At 37.5% G+C, this 19988-nt stretch overlaps 1 protein-coding gene across 4 annotated transcripts in view; it reads left to right on the top strand.

The window, feature by feature from the left end:
• RASGEF1A (RasGEF domain family member 1A) overlaps positions 1–15291 on the top strand; it is a 174889-nt gene extending 159598 nt beyond the window's left edge. For all 4 annotated transcript variants that reach the window (XM_032981980.2, XM_032981978.2, XM_032981977.2 and 1 more), the window contains 10 exons: positions 2077–2214; positions 5558–5779; positions 6065–6139; positions 6374–6466; positions 8300–8402; positions 8683–8762; positions 9410–9601; positions 11124–11247; positions 11506–11578; positions 12619–15291. In XM_032981980.2, the coding sequence (XP_032837871.1) occupies positions 2077–2214; positions 5558–5779; positions 6065–6139; positions 6374–6466; positions 8300–8402; positions 8683–8762; positions 9410–9601; positions 11124–11247; positions 11506–11578; positions 12619–12643 (1125 nt within the window). In that variant the 3' untranslated portion in view covers positions 12644–15291. The remainder of the gene's footprint in view (positions 1–2076; positions 2215–5557; positions 5780–6064; positions 6140–6373; positions 6467–8299; positions 8403–8682; positions 8763–9409; positions 9602–11123; positions 11248–11505; positions 11579–12618) is intronic.
• Positions 15292–19988: the final 4697 nt, after the last annotated feature.

Here is a 19988-nt window from a genome sequence, read left to right as displayed (position 1 = left end):
TGTTTTGTCATACTGATGTTTTTTTTTCAGTGTTGCTTTCTGCATAACCTATTTCTATGCACATTAAAAGCATCTGCTAAAACATTAAGTTTTTTACACCTGAAGAGTAATTACATGAAGAGTAATATGGTTTGCAGTTTGTCTTGCAGATGCCTTGCTTTCCATCATGAAGGAAGCAAACCCTAGCAACTCATAACTAGATAACATGAGATGGGAAGTCAATGTTCATAAGGAAATGCTTGCCATGGCCTAAGGAAGGATTTTGGAACCTTCCTGACCCCATCCCTCCTTTTTCAGTTTGAAAAGTTAGAAAGAAATGGTATTCAGGATAATTAATAACAAACACATTTCTGTAGCAGCTTTTGGTAGCCAAAAGTGGAATAGGCACATCCCAGTTAACCTTAATTGAATGGAAGCACACTGGCTGGCTAATTAATTCTCTATCACTACCTACAGATTATTCTTTTAATAATGTCAGACTCCATGCATTTCATAGCAAAGAAGTATAAATTGTCTTTTTCCCAAGACAAACAACAAGTAGAGTTTGGAGGACAGACAATTATAATCTAGAACTCTGTCCTACGTTGCTTAGAAATACCCTGAAGCTCAGCTCCACAGGAGTGGCATTGACAGATATTGCTTCACAGGAATGCCTACTGCTGGTGAGGAGAATGGTGATGTTTTCTTTTTGCTCTCACTATCCAACTGTTCTGTGCTTCTCTCACTATCAGGATCAATTAAACACTATCAATAAAAACAGCTATGAAAAGCATGCTAGCAGGGTGCAGTTTGCAGCTCTGAAAAAAAAGCAAGAAAATTCAGTCTTACAAGAAGCACTGGCTAATTTTAAGATTGAGCATTCAAGGGTTTATGGTTTAACTGCAAAGTTCTAATTAATCATTGTTAATATTCCTCACTGACTACATACCACTGAAATTTAAAAAAATTTCAAAAGTCAGCTTAGTTTGGTTGACTTTGGTTTTTAAATAAACAGACATACTACGATCGGATGATGTTTTGGCAGGAGTTCCTATCACTTCTTGGAAGACATTCATTATTTGTCTTAAAAGAAAATACCCTGATTTCCTGTAGTGACACTCACATGCTAAGTCACCTTCTCTAACTCCAACAGACTGATGGAGAGTGCAATGAGGAAAGCACACTGCATGGGGGAACTGCTGTGTAGTGGGACTTCTGTAGCTTACATGAGTGGGGAGGTAAACACAAACAAAAACTTCCTATTATTCCTCAGTGCATCACAAGTTGGGTGGGAAGATAAATATAACCTTAATTAAGTTTTGATTATTCTTCTTCATTAAAAGTGTTCTTAGCACTCACACTCCCAATTTTACAAGAATGCTCCCTTGGATTTACTGATGCTGCTCTCTTGCTATGACAGTGGAATAATTGGCATCCAGTTCAGGTCTAATTGATGAAAACCCTTAGAAGATTCACGGGTAACAGAGGAACTTGGAAAACAGCTCTCCCTCCCTTTTCTGTGGTTGATAGATTTTTGAGTAAAAGCCAATACTTTTTATTTTCAAAGTCCATTTTGATTTAGATGTCATGGAGAGAACACACACATCTTTCCTGTCATTCATTTATTTTAATATACAGCTCAATCTGGAGGGTCTGATAAATTCTATAGAACAAAAATGTCTTTGTGAACATTTCTTATGGAAGATGCTTGGTAGAGTGCTGCAGTTTGTATGCATTTGAATCCAAATGCTAAAGTACTGCTGCCTCAGATAGTATAAATCAGCTTAAGTCCCACTGACTTCAATCAACTAAGTCACAAATGTTTCTGTCATCTTCCTGGCTTTATATAACTAACCTTGAAAATATCTTCAAAGTGTTTGGTAAGAGACATTACCACGCTGTCATGAAAGGAGGCTAAATCATACTGTTTAGGAACCTGGCTCACAGTTAAATATGTTCTTTTTTTATACCCTTCACCTACTACTAATGTAAAGTATTTTCAAGGATATTTCTAGTTTTATGTGAACCTTCATCAGCTAATTTACTCTGCAGTCAGAAAGGTCTGTGGTCAGTAATCAACTCATTGTTTCGTTCTAGGCAAAGCTAAAATCTTTCGCTGCCAAAATCATTCAGCTCCTGAAGGAATGGACTGAAACTTTCCCCTATGATTTCCAAGATGAAAAATCCATGAAAGAGTTGAAGGAGATTGCTCACAGGATCACACAATGTGATGAGGTAGGGTTGGGGGGCTGGGGGCAGTGGGGAAGAAAAAAAAAAACATTAAGTGGTAAAGCAACACTTGTCAACCTTTATATATAGTTTATCATCTTATACAAACCCTTGCTCCTGCATGCAGTATTTTCTAAATGGACTGCAGCAGTAGTTGCTAAGCTGTCAGTGTAACTGCAGGACATGGGCTGAGCAATGAAGTTGGTGGTCCATTAGCACAAACTGTCTATGCATAATCACCAAATGTAAGAGGAAGAGCCAAATAGTCATGACAATATGAAAAATGGACGTGGTGCAGGAGGAGAAAAGAATGAACAGTGACTATAATGCCACAATATAGTTACCTTTCACATGAATTATGTACCATCCTTTGTTCCTATCTCCTAACAATAATTGGCAACTATTTTGTTGCTATGTTTTAGGTGACATGCACAGTATTTCCACAAAGGAAGTTATATTTGAGCTCTTCCAGCTAGTCACTCACCAGATCTGAGTTTCTAGCCTATGAAGAAAACTAGACCTCACAAAAAAACTTTTCTTACGCAAGCAGATAAAGCAAATTCAAACAAAACAATGGCTGTTAGTTTTGTTTGATTTTTGTTTTGTTGGTATTGGTTTGTTGTTTTGGTTTTTCTCCAAACACACCCAAAGCTTACACTTTTTCCTCATTGAGAAAGTCACTGTATCTACCACTAGACAGAAGGAAGGATATAATCAAGAACTGGAAGGGAATTAATTGTAAAGCATTTGTATGAATGTGAAGGCTTACATCTATAGAAGTAGAAGCTTCTTGTCTTTACACCCACAACTTTAAGATATTTTTGAGAACAATTAGCAGGAAATGGGAAGACAATTGTATTATGTGTTTTTGTTGATTCAAGTGCAGAGAAAAATCAAGAACAACAGGTTTGACAGCACTGCATGAATCAGTGATAGGATACAATACAAGTAGGTGTTACCAAGCTGTCAAAAGGAAGTATGTCAGTTTTGGTGCATCAGCAAAACTGTTTACCTGGATGCTACCATGAAACATCAGTGCCTTAGTAGGAGGGGGAAAAGGAAACTGGATTCTAATATGACTTTTATTTCCTTTGTAGATAAGGGTGAAGAGGTGTATGTTTGCAGACCTACTACTGTAAAAGGGGACTTGGCAGAGATTTTATTTAACATCCATATCTTAGTATTTAATTTACCTATTACTTTGAACTAGAAAGAAGTTATGGCCTGCCTTTATCTTCCCCTTCCCTCCCACTCTGTTATGAATGAATAAATTGTCATTTGAAAAAAACACGTTTTCAGGGAATGGCTCAGTGCTCTGGTGTCTGAGGCATCTCATGACATCCATTAGTTACAGAATCACCGTATTTATCCCCTCAACAATGCTACATGTCAAGTTTGATCAGTGGAGAGCTATGCTACATCTGATCCCTAGGAACCCCAATTTGACACTGATGAAAAGCACCTCTTGCTCTCAGAATTTGTTACCACAAGAAATTACCCATACTGTGCTTCAGCAAGGGATTATGGTAATGGTTTGGGGTTTTATTTTGTATTTTTAAGCTTTTTCAAGTTCCCTTAGGACACCATTCTCCATACATAGGATAGAAAGTCATCAGGTGCTTGCCCTGGTGATATCAGACACCATACCAAATAGCTACAGCTACAGCCAGGGTGGCACCCCAAATGAAATACCAATGTCTTGTTTGAACTCAAACAAGTACAGATTATTGTACACTCGTTCATTTATTTTCCAAAGTGGTAAGAATATTTAGGGTAAAGCTAGTAATGAAAGTGCTGAAATTCTAAATGGCATTTGTCAAAGTATTAAGATATTGTGAATTTATTAGCATCTTAAGTAAGCCGCAGTTTTTCATGTCACTGCAGTTTCTTTGTTCAATTTCACATAACATCTGAGATATTCTCACCTGCGTTCAAGTTTGATTCTCTATGATCCATATCTAGAAAGTCTGCTCTCTCACAGCCACATGCATGTCAGGCATAGCAGCTGAAGTCAAATGATTTACAATGGAAAGCTCAGCATACCAGAGAAGGGAATTAGCGCTGTATTTTAGTCCCCCAACCACACTCTTGGCATTTCTGAACACTTGTAGCACAATATCAGAAACGGCCCCAGCCAGCTGCTCTTCAGCAGTAATCCAGTTGCCTCAAGATGAGCTACACTGCCTTCAGCTTTTCATTTCATTTCACTTGGGATACAGATTATTGCCTTGTAAAGCAACATTCTGACATTATTATTGCTTAATTATAGCATGCAATATACAAGTATTTGGTAGTCATCGTGTCTCACATCTGCTACATAATTTCAGTCATCACTGCACATTAGTGGCTTCTTTGAATGATCACAGATTCATGGCAGTTCCTTCTAGTATATTGAGTTGACTGGCAGAAACCAACACTGCAGGTTGTAACGGCTAAACCTTATGGCTAACTTCAACAGAAATAATTTGCATGGAAGCAAGAGAACAATTGTGTAGGAAAGAGAAGGAGGATTGTCTTTGGTAGGATTATTTTTTTCCAGCAATAGGAAGAACAGGGTCAGAGAACCTAGGTCATTTAAAGCAGTAACAGGAGGGTTGGAGGCGTAGGAAAGTGATCCAGTTAGCTCTTCAGGGTTGATCTCAGAAAAATGTTTATAGGACACAAACAATCAGTGACAAAAAAAATTCAGTTTGCCTTAGCTACCAAAACACTGAGCTTACATTTGTTTCTGTGGCTTTACTGGTATGTATCCTTATAGATCCTATGTTTCAAATCTGTACCTGATGAACAGAAAGGCATTTTAGTTGTCCAAGAACATGATGTATATTGTGCCTATACCTAAATCTTTGGATGCTATAGTTGTTGGAAGCCAAGCCAGGGTATTTTAGGGATATATTCCTGGACATTATGTGAATTCCCTGGATTGTGCCTGTGCTAGACAGACTTGATCATCAGTGGTTCTGATAAGAATAAGGAGGAGCTTTTTGGCACTTGGTCCACAGAAGACCCAAGAAGCCTTGTGCAAGAAATGCAACCACCTGTCCCTATACCCACTTTTAAACTGTTTACACAGATGCCTCTGAAAGGGGAAACTAATCAAAAACTGCCACAAGGAGCAGACCAGCCAAGCAAGTGAAATGGAGTTTGGAAGGCAGGCTGGCATAACCATGTCGTTATGAAGTTTTGTGGGCAGTTAGGACAAGTTCATTTGTCACAGGACTACCAGCTCAGATAAGATGAAAGAAAATGGATAATAGGCATTTATTTTTCCCAGTCAGAAATTCTTTGATGATATGTGTCTGCAAGAGCTAAAGGTTTTTAGCAGTCATTTTTTCTGCCTTTTGCTTAGGAAAATGGAACAGTGAAAAAGATCATTAGCCAGATGACACAGAATCTCCTGATGGCCCTCTCTGCACGGAGCCAGTACCAGGAAATCAGAGAGAAATTCCGGCAACCTGTTACCGACAAAGGCACCATCCTCAAAACCAAGCCACAGTCAACTCAAAAGGACATCCTGAGTGTGTGCTGTGACCCTCTGATCTTGGCACAGCAGCTGACCTATATTGAACTGGTGAGACACTAATTTGTGTGATCTATTTAACTTTCCATTTACTAAATAGTCTCAAGAATACTAATTTTGCTATGGCTTCACTGAAAGCCTCCAATGTTTTAAATAAAAAAAAAAATACCAAGTCATGAACAAGACCAATTAGGTACACAGATAATAACCACCTCACACATCTATACTGCAGGAAGATGAAGGTTACCAAAACATTCTCCTAACTTCATTGATGCGTTTTTCACTGAACTCCCTGTTTGTCTGTACAGTAACAATGTCTCATCTCTCCAAACACAGGAAAGGGTGAGCAACATTTACCCAGAGGATCTGATGCACATTGTCAGCCACATGGACTCCCTGGATAATCACAAGGTACAAGATGGGGTACAGAGGGAAAAAGAAACCAAGAATTACCAGGGTAAAGAACCTACATAATTCGAGTATACCCTGTGCAAGAAAGGCTGATATTTTCTAACCTTCATTAAGCTCATGCCTGAAAAAATATCCAACAAGATTTATCAGGACACGAAAAGGAAGTTTATCCTTTGGTATGTTGACTTTATCATGATACAGGATAGGATTAACATGTGGCCTGTTCTCTTGCAGTGCAGAGGCGATGTGACCAAAACCTACAATTTGGAGGCCTATGACAATTGGTTCAATTGTCTCAGCATGCTGGTAGCTACAGAGATTTGTCGGGTAGGTATTTGTAGAAAACAAGAGCAAAGTGATCCTGGCCTTCAGGACAAAAGGCAGGCAGTGGTCTAATAGAGATTTAAACATTAGCAGTGCAATTAAAGATAATGGCATTACTCAAGCATTAAATTCTTTCCATGCTTACATGATTATGAGTTCATGGCTATGCTTGGCTTTGCATTTATTCTCTAGTTTTGTGTAGCTTCCATAGTAGCATTAGTCATGCAGTAAAATGGAACTTCTATGGGGTTTGGAGCACTTGAATTTTTTTTTTTTTTTTTTAATACATCCATAAAGTCTTAAAGATACCCATCTTTAAATGCAGATTTACCAATAAACAGCTGTCCCTTCCACTGCATTTAGTTATTATTAGCACTATCATCTGTTCATTTCTGCTGTAGCAAGATCAGGAATAAACTTCATTCAGAAGTCTGGTAAGAAAGTGAACTTCTGTAAAGGTTTGGAAAAAAAAAAAGCGGAACCACAGCCTTATTACAGGTTAAAGTAACTTCTATCATATAATAAGCAAAGAAATGGAAGGTATACTGATCCAGAATCTTGTGGGTTTGTTTGTTGGTTTTTTGTTTGTTTTGTTTTGGTTGGTTGGTTTTAAACCAGGTATTCTGTGTTTTTCGATTCCTATTCATGTGTCCCATTTCTAGCAAATGTAACATTTTCTCTCTATTCCTGCTTGGTCAGTAGCCCTTCTGTGGAAATCCAGATGCCTACTACAGTTTCATGAAGTCCAATATATTGATCCTAAGCTCTTAGGACATCCTGATCTCGCAGAAACTTATTACAAAAACACACTAAGACATCTTCCAGAGCTGGAGGGTATGGCTAATATATTTAGTAAGCCAGTCAAACAAAAGGTTTTAGCATACCAAGGGCTAAGCCAAGCAACTGACTACTGAACCATTTTCTTTTGATACGGCACAAACTGAAGTATTTAGGTAAGAGAGGGTTTTTTTTAAAAAAGAAAAATAATTCACTGGTGAAGCAGTCTGCAGTCACTGCTCAGGAACGATTTCTGTATAAACCAGGCTGAACTTCTAGATCTAAACATGGGAGAGATTTTGATGAATGAAGGCAATATAGGCTAGGCAAAAATACTAGCTAAAAAAAAAAAAAAAATGAGAAGGAGAGAGAAAGAAAGACTGATGGCTTTTGGAAACAAAGTTTGGAGACAGTGCTATATATTAATTTTGCTTGGCCATTTATAAAATAATCCGCAAAGCAGACATTCAACATTACTTCCTTGATTCTTTGCATGTTTGCATGAGTGTGAATACATATATTTGATCATCATCACTACCTGCTTTTAAGAGGTCATTTAAGAGTATACACAGTAAAATGAAAGAATTTGGACATGACAATTGTTCTCCCTCACGTTCAGGTTACATGCTCTTGTTCCTAGGTCAGTCCACTCCTTTCCCCCTCTTCTTCAGAGGTTTAAATTTTTCGCATGTATTCTTCCTGATAGTAGCTTCAGTTTAGCTCCCATTTCCAGTAACAGGAAATTGCTGAAAGTGTCTAGCTTGTTTATACAGGATTCTCTAAGACATTGAACTTTATACATAAACAGAAATTTACACTCCCCCACAACTAGGCAAATAATTGATAGTAGCCCCAAATACTTCTGCTATTTTATTAAAAATTAATCTTAACAAAATACCCTCAGGCCTATATCATCATAAGATTTAGCTGGATAAAGTCTTGAAATATCTATTCAATCAACCTGTTATAATTCCTTTGGCTGAACATCCCATCCAGAATTCAGGCTATCTCTGCCATCTTAACAGTTATTGTTTTGGTTTGTTTTTTTTTTTTTTTCAGGTTGTAAAGAAAAAGCAGCGCACAAGAATGGTGGAATTTTTCATTGATGTGGCAAGAGAATGCTTCAATATTGGAAACTTCAACTCAATGATGGCTATTATCTGTGAGTATCCTTAGCACAGATGACAAAAGGCACTCCATTCTACAACCTGACTGGCAAGACATGTTCATACTTGCCCTAAATTGGCTGACTGCATCAGCATGCACACTTCTACCGGGACAGTATGTAGCAGTGACAGATTAATGGGTGGGTGGATGAGCGTTAGCTACAACTTTTGTCTGTCAATCTGAACTGCCTTTCAGAATGTGTGGTGCAGATACATATACACAGAGTTACATTAGCCTTACATTTTTTCAACTTTGTCTCTTCTCTCTCCATTCAGCTGGCATGAACTTAAGTCCTGTGGCACGGCTAAAGAAAACTTGGTCTAAGGTCAAAACAGCCAAATTTGATGTTTTAGAGGTAAGTATAAAGTTTAGACTTTATGCAGAATTCCACCAAATAGTGTCATCCAAACCGCTGCTGTGGAATTACTAAATCAGAGATCAGAGGCACCTCTGTCAGTAGTCACCAGCGTATAAACATTAGGGAGATCATTTCTTGAATTACAAAATCTCTACTTACCTGCAAAGAAAAGTGGATGCAAGTTTTCTTCAGGTTATTTCCTCCTAGCATATTTATTTTCAATTTAACATCAAGGTAGTTGTCACTTAACTGATTGCTATTTTGCTACCTTTAAAACTAATTAGAGTACTCCATCTAGTGGACATCTGAATGAAAACATAACTTGAAATAGTCATCGAAAAGATTGGTGACAGCAAGTTAGAATTTTGGGGATTCCCTATAGTCATTTATCATTTCCTTTCAGCCTTCCATTAACCACTGAACCAAAGCATAAATGTAAATCCAGTATAGAACCCTCCTTTCAAACAAGATAGAAGTTAGAAAAACCTGAATCCAGACCTGATCAGTGTAAGGTACTCTATCTTGAAAGTTTAAAAAGGGGCCTAACAAATTCATAAAGAACTCTTTGACGGTTAGATCAAAGCTTTTTATTCTCAGGAAACATGTATTACTTGACTGCCTTTTCCCCTCCACTATAAAAACAGCATCACATGGATCCATCCAGCAACTTCTGTAATTACCGCACAGCCCTGCAAGGAGCAGCACAGCGATCTCAGACTGCCAACAGCAATCGAGAGAAGATAGTCATCCCAGTTTTCAACCTGTTTATTAAAGATATCTACTTCCTGCACAAAATACATACAAACCGCTTGCCCAATGGACAGATAAACTTTAAGGTAGGTCTTTGCTATTATGGAAACTGTAATACTAGTTAAACTCTGTGCATTACAAACATTGCCAGTTTTGAACTTCTGGCTCATTATATTACCAATTCCTTCAGTATTACTCTGATCTAGACGTAAAGACAAATTGTTATTTAAGGAAAATGATGTCACCAAACATCTGTGAAACCTAGCGCTTGCAATTGCCATGTTTATATTACATATGCAGCAGATTCACAATTGCATCTACAGAAGAGAATCTGTAGAACTGTTGAAATATAATAGCCTTGAGTAAAAAGATTAGTTTTAAAATGTACTGAGAGATTATTTTAGTTTTACATGAAATGGGACAGAAGCACTGTAAAATATAATTCACATAAGCAGAACTGATTGGCATAATATGAATTTGTTAAAAGAACTGATGCATGAAAAGATTGAGAAGAAAATAGGAATTTCAGAAGCCAAACATACAGTATTAAAGCTTAAATAATACAGAAGTAGTCTAATGCTAGCTAATTGGAAAGGGAAATTCCTTCAAGGAATGTTGTACTCACACAACATTTAAAATAAAGGAAAGAACTTCAAATCAAGAAGTGTAAGAATTTTAGTGTACCATGTATGATGGCAGACAAAAATTTGCCACTCCTCAGCCCTTATGTTCAAAAGGGACTGGGGGAAGCAGAAGGCAGTAAGTATAGGAAGTAAGCTTTTCTGTGGCAGCAAGCCATCATATCTGGTCAAATTTTGATAGAACTTCACCTTAAATCATCAGCGTTCGCTCATTTAACCTCATTAGGTTAGCTAGCTATAAACACTACACACAACCTATGTAATAGGTAATTAGCAAATGGTAATTAGCAGGTCTTCAACAGAGTTTCTACAGGTTCTGGATTCTCTCTCCCTGCCTAATAATCATCCATGTCCAAAAGACCACAGACTGTCAAAAGTACTTTTGAAGTTTTTTTGACATTATTAAGGCTGGGTAAGGGGAGAGGGGCACACAGAATATACAAGACAAACCCTAAGTAATTACGTGTTTCTTAAGATCCTAGGAAGGAAAGGGTATCTATAGTTTCTCTATGTTATTTTGATTATTTCTTAAATTTAATGAGTGCCTTATAAAAAAAAATCATGTATGTCACATTTAAGTTGAAGATTGGAAATGTAAAAAGTAAATAAACCATTTGCTGACCAGGCTAATTTAGAAACATGATGCAGAAAACAGGTCAATAGCACTTTCTTATATATGAAGAAAAGGCTGCTGATGAAAAGAATTAAATGCAAGAGACCAGGTGCTTAACAGGGATAAGCTATTCTAAACTTGAGAGGCTAAAAACAAGTGAAGAACTAGGAGCAAGAGGGGAAGACAAAGAGAGCGGTAAGTAGAGAGGATAACAAGGAAGACCACCAAGTAATGGATAATAAGAGAAGCAGCATAAGAACAAGACTGAGAGGCTCTGAAATCTAAACAAACGAACTAATATGTGAAAGAAAACAAATACTATTTTAATAATATTCTTTTAATTACCTCATGCAGAAATTCTGGGAAATTTCAAGACAAATCCATGATTTCCTGACATGGAAGCAGGTTGAATGTCCTTTTGAAAAAGACAAGAAGATCCAGAGCTATCTACTCACAGCACCCATTTATAGTGAAGAAGGTAAAATCCTTTATTGAACATTGTATTTCCTACAACAACTCCCTACTTGTTGAAATACAGACAGAATACGCAGATTAAAAAATTAAAATGCAAAAAATATTTGCAAAGTATGTTTTATCACTTCCGTATTGCCTTCTGATGACAATAAACTTCATTGTGAAGTCTGCCAAGTTACACATGCGATCTTGTAACTTCTAGGGTTTTTTTTTTTTCAGTTAAAGAACCCATGTATTTAATTGTTCTTATTTTATTTACTAGCTCTGTTCATTGCATCTTTTGAGAGTGAAGGTCCGGAAAACCACATGGAAAAAGACAGCTGGAAAACACTCAGGTATAAAGCTTCCTCAGAACATAAGCCTTTTTGCAGACTTACACAGGCACGTGATCATCAGCTTCCTCCCTCCTGTTTAAATACCCAGCTTAACACCATTTTGGCCCAAATATAATTATTTTTTCTTCAAAATTCAAATCTGAAAAAAAAAAAAAATCAATAGGGCTTGGATTTTAATACAGCTTTTCCAGCCAGATCAGTTCAGGCTGCAAGATCACTGCTGGGAGTATGAGAGAGAAGATGCTTTGTTTACGCTGTCAAATACAGTAAAAGAATCTACATTTGTAGCAGTTTTCAGACATGCTTTTCTCCAGAGAACAAATAAATAGAAATTGTTATCGTACCTACACACCTGTGAAACTTAAAGGGATGAAATTTTACATGAATACGCTGATTTTAAGCCTACTCTTAAGGGAGAAAATCTCAATGACTCCTCCCTCAGAGGGAAGCACCTCTTCCACATACATGATGAGATCAGTTACCTCAGATGAGATTTCTTCTACTACTGGGGGCCAAGGCAGAAAGATTTAGACCTTTGTAAATCATGTTTAACATTTAGATTTGACATATCTGTACTAGGTAAAGAATGAATAAAGAAGCCTATATGTCCTGAGCTGCAGTGGAGCTACATTATGACTGTATTGTCCTAGATGAGACACTGTTTCCTAGTGATCCCAGTGTTTCTTAAGAAGTCCACATAAACTTTTCAGTTATGACACCTGTACAATGTACCTTGCATTCAATCTGATGCTGTTCAGCAAGCAATAGTTCAGGATGACGGAGGAACATGTCACTTGCCTGAATACAAGGCTCTGAAGTAATGTTACAAAAGTTAAATTTTCATTTCGTTTAAAGTCAGCATCTTTACTGGAAGACATAAACACAGACATATTCCAGCTTATAGCAGCTGAAAACCTATGCCTCAAAGAAAGGCTTCCAGCTAATGATGCAAGATAGATCTATTGCTAACCTTTACCAAAACTGTAAGGCTTTTTGTCATGATAGAAAAGATAATTTTATTTTATTAACTCTTCTTCTAGGACAACTCTGCTTAATAGAGCCTGAGATTTTTGGATCTGATCTGCAGACTTTGAAGCACATGGAACGAAGGTGGTTTTACAACCTGAAAGATTTGGACTGAGCTAAGAAAGGCCTCACTGGCTGAGGTCTGTTTTGTATATACAGTAACTTTTATGAAATAAAATGTGGTAAATATTTCACATGTCAACCTTAAGGCACTTAAGTGGAGGGTTTTGGGTTTTTATTTTAAATATAAGGGCAGGGCCCTGTTCTCAGAGATGAAATGTATCATGGGAGATGGTATCCCTGGGGAGATCTTATTCTATCAACATCCAAATTTTTATTTTTTACTACTTCCACCAAAGTAAATAAAAATTAAAACACACATCCTAACTAAAGCTGGTGTTCAGGTTAAATACTCCATTGGACCAGTATCCTACAGAACACTCAACATGTCTCCAGCTTTGAAGTGAAGGGTCTCCTTCAAATCAGCGATACCATTCGCACGAGCTAGTAAGTGTTTGTAGAGTCAAGGCCTTAGACATCTGCAGTAAGCATGTTCCTCTCCTACATCAGAAAATAGTGCCTTACAAGGTACTGATACTGTTTAGTGTACCTTCTATTATGCTGGACTGGAAGTAAAGAAAATAAAAATATGGATGTCTCAAAACCAGCTACAATGTACTTTTTAAATAAAATGGAGAATATGGCACATGAAGTAGAGTATACCTGCCTGTAACACTGATGGTGCAGCAAACATATTTTTGTTACATGATTTAAAGAGATAAGATGGGGTAACTGCTGGGGGATGTACGTTTGTGTGTGAGTATGTGTGCGTGCATGTGTGAAGATGCACACATGTCTAAGTTTAAATACTTTTGGGAACTATCCTTTAAATTCTGGCTGTCAGAATAGTTTGTGTTTTCCTTTTTAAAAATCAGGGATTTTTTGGGGGGGAAGGATGTCTAACCTAGATTATCTCTTCAAAACAGGCTCAATATGTTTTTTTGAAAACAGATTTTAGAAAATAAAACCCGTGCATGAGCTAGGGAGAGGGAAGTAAACTCAGATGTCCAATTTGAAGTTAAGGCTAAAGTTTCCAAAGAAGCTTAAGAAGAATTCATTCACCACTGAACTGGTAATTTCATTCCCTTAGTTCCTCTGAAAATGCTGGTCTGCACTTACAGACAATTAAAGCAAAGACCAATTTATGGTATAAGTTTTTTGAGTATTTTGCAAGCCGTGATTAAACGTCTAGGCTAGAACCCACTGAAATTAAGGGAAGACACCGTAAGAAATTGGTCAAACCTTTGAACGAAGGTCAGGACCAAAAGTAGAGGTGATCTGTTAACCCACTGATGCTTACCATTTCTAATTTCTCCTTTTAGAGTTGAGTTTATACTAATTTGGCTATCCAAATGAGCATGCAAGGAGCCTATGTTAAGATTCAAGGTATTCGTTTCCAGGAAAAAATATCTAGTTCAGGATTTACTTGCTCACCTCATTTCTGAATTGAGAGAAAAAATTAGGCCCATATTAAAAACTATTTTGTCTAATGAACAAATTGTTACCTATGAATATCTACCATCCTTTCTGGTAATTGTTCTTTTAAGGCTCAAGGTCTGTAAAAATAATGACTTGAGCCGGATAATTAGACACCTTTTTTTTTTTTCTTTTTTTTTTTTACACTGCCCTCTGGAGTTTACAGTGGTTACAGCGTCCCTCATAGAGGACCCTTGCACAAGCTTCTTAAAAAATTATCAACTTGAAGTAGATAGGTTTTTATCTTATTCTGCCTTCTGTTGAATAAGGGGCAAGATTTGCTGCACCGAGGGTCTGGTTTATTCCAGTCCAGTAGACTCTTCTTGCTGAGTGCCTACAACCAGAAGCCGTGCCACTGTTTCATGAGGCTTCTGCAATCTTTTTGTAGAAATTATTTGGTGTATTGGCCCTGTAGTACGATGAAAAATCAAAGAGCCTTCCCTCTTTCCCTGTTCCACTCCCCCTTTGACAAATATTTAAAATTAGAACAGTAAGTTGGGATAAGAAAGGGAGATAAATCAACATTTTGCTACTCCCATAGCATTTACATCAAAGAGGGGGTGGAAAAAAAGGCAAGTTATGCCATGAAGAAGGAAGTAGTATACTGTTAACAAGAACAGCCCAGAAAAGGGGAAGGGATAATTCTTATTATCTGCTGCTATTTTTCCTGTGCTGAAGTACTGACCTTCAGCCATGGATTAGAGTAAGACTATTTATACTGTATTATTACAGTGTTTTGCACTTTCAGAGATGTTCTAGCTAGTAACGTTGTCAGACACTATAAGAGGGATTGTCTATCAGCTTTGTTTATGTAATTGAAATTTAAAAGGGATGCTTAAAATTTAAGAAAAAAAAAATATATATTTGAAATGCAATTTTAGAACACTTTCTGTAAATGTATAAAAAAGCTTTCACATGAATGTGCACTTCACTGGTCAATCAGTCCTAGTATATACTTGAAATCAATGCAGTATCCACATTGGTTCCTTTTCATTTTTCCTCCCTCAGTTTGATACATTCCTTAAATACCGTGTTTTGCTATTCTGAGCTGAAATGCTAAATATAAAGCTGTACCATAAAGCAGGATATTCCGTGTTTGACTGGATGTGCTTGCATTAATAATAAAAAAAAAAAAAAAAAAAAAAAAAACCACACCAAACATTTGCTTCAATCAGGCTTCACTTTTTCCATGGTTATTTTTCACTTGCAAACTGATCAAGCCACAACCAGGGGCTGAAGGAGGTGAATCAACTCTGGAAGGTAACATAGTTGCAATGAGCCAACTGGTTAATTCCTGACTTATAAAGCTACATCATGAATTATTTAAATCTCTTCCAATGAAGGCAAAAGCAACACTAAACCAACAATATGCTGCCACTTCTAATGTGCTTTGTGATAGTATTTTATGGATTTGATACAGTGTCTCTGCTACAGCATGTTTTCATTCTCTCAATGAAAGTGATTAACAGTTCCACTATGTCAAAACACTTTGTGTGTCCCAAGAGTTTAAATTAATGTTTTTTCCTCCCACATATATATCATTTTAACAGGAAAGCACAGAAACATTAGCTGGCTGCAGCACACTGCAGGGTTTCCTGTAGCAAGATTCCGTTGACATTTCAACACTCCAGGACCTTTGGTTGCAACCACTACCTTTTTCATGCCCTACTTTACAGAAGCAAAGCCATTTCCTCAAGGCCACCCAGGGACTAGACAAGCACAGAGCTGCAAGGGCAATTCAGCTTTCCTAATGCACTGCCCCAGTGCTACCTCCTTTTTCAGGGCTATAAGCCCTAAAAAAAAAGTTAGATCTTGCAAGTGCAGGAGCTCTGAAGGTCCTATAGGTATTTTTAATCTGTTGAAAACTCTCCAGGGAAATTGTTTTGGTAACCAGACAGCCACAACAGATTCTCAGAGCAGAACAGTACTACTTTCAGTCATCATGGCTCATTAGAAAATATAATGATGTTTACCAGCATTAGGATCAAGCAGACAAGAGTCTTCCTGATGGCCAGTTCACACTCATAATTAATATGCATATTACATCCTTGAAAACTCACTTCCAATTATGTCCCATCCAGTCATTACAATAAATCAACTATTTACACAGTCATAGAAGTAAACAACAAAATTGCTTTCCAGGCACTTCACTGCCATTATAGCACGCCACAGTATGACAAGCGGTAACTCAATGCCAGTAAGATATCTTTAGTTATGTTAGCAGAAACCTGATTTATCAAGTTAATAATTCCCAAGAAACAGCTTGCTTTTAACAAATAACTCATGTAGCAAAATTCAGCTGACTAGTCAGCTGACAAGAGATACATTAGTACATCTTTTGGAGAGAAATCTGTAATTCTTCTGTGGACATGCAGACACACCTTCTCTCTTAAATCTGCAATGTATATAATTTTATCATGGCAACCCCAGCTTCCCAGCTAATCAGAAAAGTCTGCACTGCATGGAAGCACAGTTTTGTCCAACAGTTCTATGCAGTCATCAAAAAAAGCTGTGTGGACAGCAAGATACTTAAAAAAAAAAAAAAACAAACAAAAAAAAAAAATGCAGAAAGACTTTATCCTAAAATGTTAGTGCATGCAATCAAGGAAGTTTCCAGACCAGTGAGCATGCAAGTATTGGCAATAGTTGCTTTCAAATTCTTCCTTCCATGCTTGCCCGTGGAAGGGCAGAGATAACTGGGTATGCTTTGAGGTTTTGGCATGTCTCCATGAGCTTCCCCAACACATCAGACATTTGCATTTTGACACCAGTCCCCAAGATGGGCCTTGGGCTTTGGAATAGAGAAAAACAACATTTGTGGGTGTATTCCTGCAGTAATTTGCAAGTACGGCCTAAAGTGTAACCATTTCTGTAACACTATTCATAACAGTAAAGAACTTGAATGTTTCTAATATTTCCAGCACTGTAAGTAATTCCTAGCATCAGCATTTTTGTGGCTTCTTGATACCACATTCAGCTTTTGAACAGGAAATGGATGCAGTTGATTGCTGAAAAATAACTTTGGAGTATTAGTTTATTTTCATAATGAAATACTAAAAAGCAATCAAGTTGCATGCCATGCAGGGAGTGCTGATATAGTCTCAGACAGATACTCTGCCTACTCCTCAGGAGGTGTGATGAACAAGGAATTCAAAACACTGGGAACCCCAACATTGATTTAAAAATACCAAGCCAATAAATACACTGTTTCTGATCTACTAGAATGCATACCGTGCAATATAAAGAATACTTAGGCTTCTAATGACTAATAATAAAAAGCACTTCTATATAAAAAAATTCTGTAAGAAAGTGTTTGGCAAAACCAGTATATAGTTACTCAGGACTATTAGTAGCACCTCCCAGAAGAAAAAAAAAAAAAAAAAAAAACAAAAAACCAAACAGAACAACAACAAAAAAACCCAACCAAACAAAAACAAATAAATCAACCAAACACAAACCACAAACAAACAAAAACAAAACACCAAAAACCCCCACAATACAGTCCACAAAAACAAAACACCACCTCCCCCCCAAATGACAATTGAACAAAACCCCCAAACCCCAGGGCTGTTACCACATGGAGGATTCCTGTTAAGAAGCCCACTTCAATGCAAGGTATAGAGATTCATTTCACAGGATTGAAAGCAAGCTGAAAGTGAACACAAACCGAAGCACCAGTTTCAAACATCTTTCCTGACCTAGATCTGGCACAGAAGAAACTTCATATTTAGTGGAAATTTGCTTCCAATATTACTAATCTTATCTAGCTTCTCCAGATTAAGCGGGTATCTTAAAGTTAATGTAATTCTGTTTGGAGGCAGAAGTCCAGTGAGATCCAACAGAACCTTATTATACTGACAGAAAAGTATTTGACATTTTTAATTGCTGTCACATGAGCATACTAATCAGGCCTCTTCTGATTCTGGGGGGTTATTAAATTCAAAGACTCTTGCTAACCATCAATGTCGACATTAAAAGTTTTCTTTTAAATATTTAGACAGTATCCAGTTGTTTATATTAAATTCAAAGAAGATTACTAACAACACTCCACCTCTCCAACTAACTATTAAAATAGAGAACTGAAGTGCAACACACCATCAACTGCAGCAACAAAGTACCCTGAGACTCAGCAAGCACAGCTGTAAATGATGCATTTGGCTGAAGTCTTTTAACACTTACAGCACTAGCAGAATCTAATGAAACATTGAACTATTCATGTCTGTGTACATTATAGCTCAGTGCTGAAGACCTCTCAATCTGAAAAACAAATCACTCCTAAAATGATTCCAAAACATGAAATCCAAGCAACTAACGAATAAATCCACAAATCCAGGTAAATCCAATAGGTTTTCCTATACACTTTCTCAGAAATTTCACAGCATTCAAATATCCCAAGAAGAATTTGACAAGATCCTGAGGCACAGAATCACAACTTTACAACCGGTAAGGTTATAAAGTAGGTATGTTTATTCAGCACTGGGCACACGGGGGATAACTCCACCTACAGGCATGCGTACTTGGAGCGAGAAGCGGCTCCTTTTCATTACGTAGAACGTACCCCAGCAGCCAAAAAGTCACTTTGACAAGATTTTAAAAGCAAACAAATGCAGAAAACCCCAACAACTACTCTATGCAGACTGTGTTTGCAGGCCAGCGCACCATCGCAGTGGCTCCCCAGTAACTGCACAGCCCAGGAACGCATGCAACTCGCATGCTGAGAGTAGCCTAAGCTCTTCTCCAGACTGTACCTGAGCACCAAGTAGCCTCAAAGGTTTTTATTTTTTCTTCAAACTATCCCTGCAATATGTTCATCCTTCCCGTGGCTTGCAACAAAGACACTTAAGGCTGCAGCAAATCCGTGCAAGAGCTCAGGCTCCCCTGGGAAAAAGCCACCACTGCGCCTGTTTACTCGTTTCCAAGCTCTGCACAGCTTCACCTCCTGTATCCTCCACATTCATCATGGTCTGCAAATGCACACCACTGCTTTGCCCAGGAGAAACTCCCCATTTGTTTCACAAACATGACTTTGCTGCCTGGGCATGCCTGCCATAGCCTTCAGCAGGAGGCAGCCAGGTTGTACATCATATCTATAAAGGCTGCTTTATAGCCTCTACATTAAATTTTATTTTATTTCAGAGATGTTTTATTATTTTTTAAAAGAGCATTTTTGGCAACAATGAGAACACTTCAGTGCTAGCAAAGAGCATATGCGCCCCCCATAAACACACAAATGCCAAAACAATTGCAAAAAAAAAAAAAAAGCCCCAAACCCCCTAAAAAAAAACATCTGGAATTTTTAAGACCAGACACCCCTGCAATCATATACACAAGATCATCTTGAAAAGAGTTAAGTAAGCCATTGGCATTAAAAATGGCAAGTATGAGTTAACACCTTCTTTTACATACAATTCAGTACATACTACAAAGCATTCACCCTATGGAAGAAAAAGATAAGGCCCTGGAAGTTAACGTACATCAGCAAAGGATTTCTACAGCAGCTACAGTGAAAGATCAGAAGACGTGGGTCAAGAGACCCAAGACATGTGAGACAAACAAGTCCTATAGCTACAAGGCAACCTTGAAACTGTGGGGGTTGAAAATGCTCCTTTTGAAAAACTTGTTACACTACACACAAATTTATAGCAAATTTACAGCAGTTCAAATAAACCAATTAAATCACCAGAAACTCCTATCTAACCACTTTATTTCAAGTTTACAGGGACTTACTTCACTTATGCCAGAACCGGACTAAGCTAACCAAAGCAGCCATGTTTTCATACAATCTTAACAAATATTTAGACTTAAACATAAGAAGGACTTATTTTAATGTTTTACCTTCAGTTGAGAA

The sequence above is a fragment of the Tyto alba genome, unplaced genomic scaffold (genome assembly GCF_018691265.1).
Source record: "Tyto alba isolate M040663 unplaced genomic scaffold, T.alba_DEE_v4.0 Super-Scaffold_1, whole genome shotgun sequence".
NCBI lineage: Eukaryota > Metazoa > Chordata > Aves > Strigiformes > Tytonidae > Tyto > Tyto alba.
This window is presented reverse-complemented; position numbering and strand designations above follow the sequence as displayed.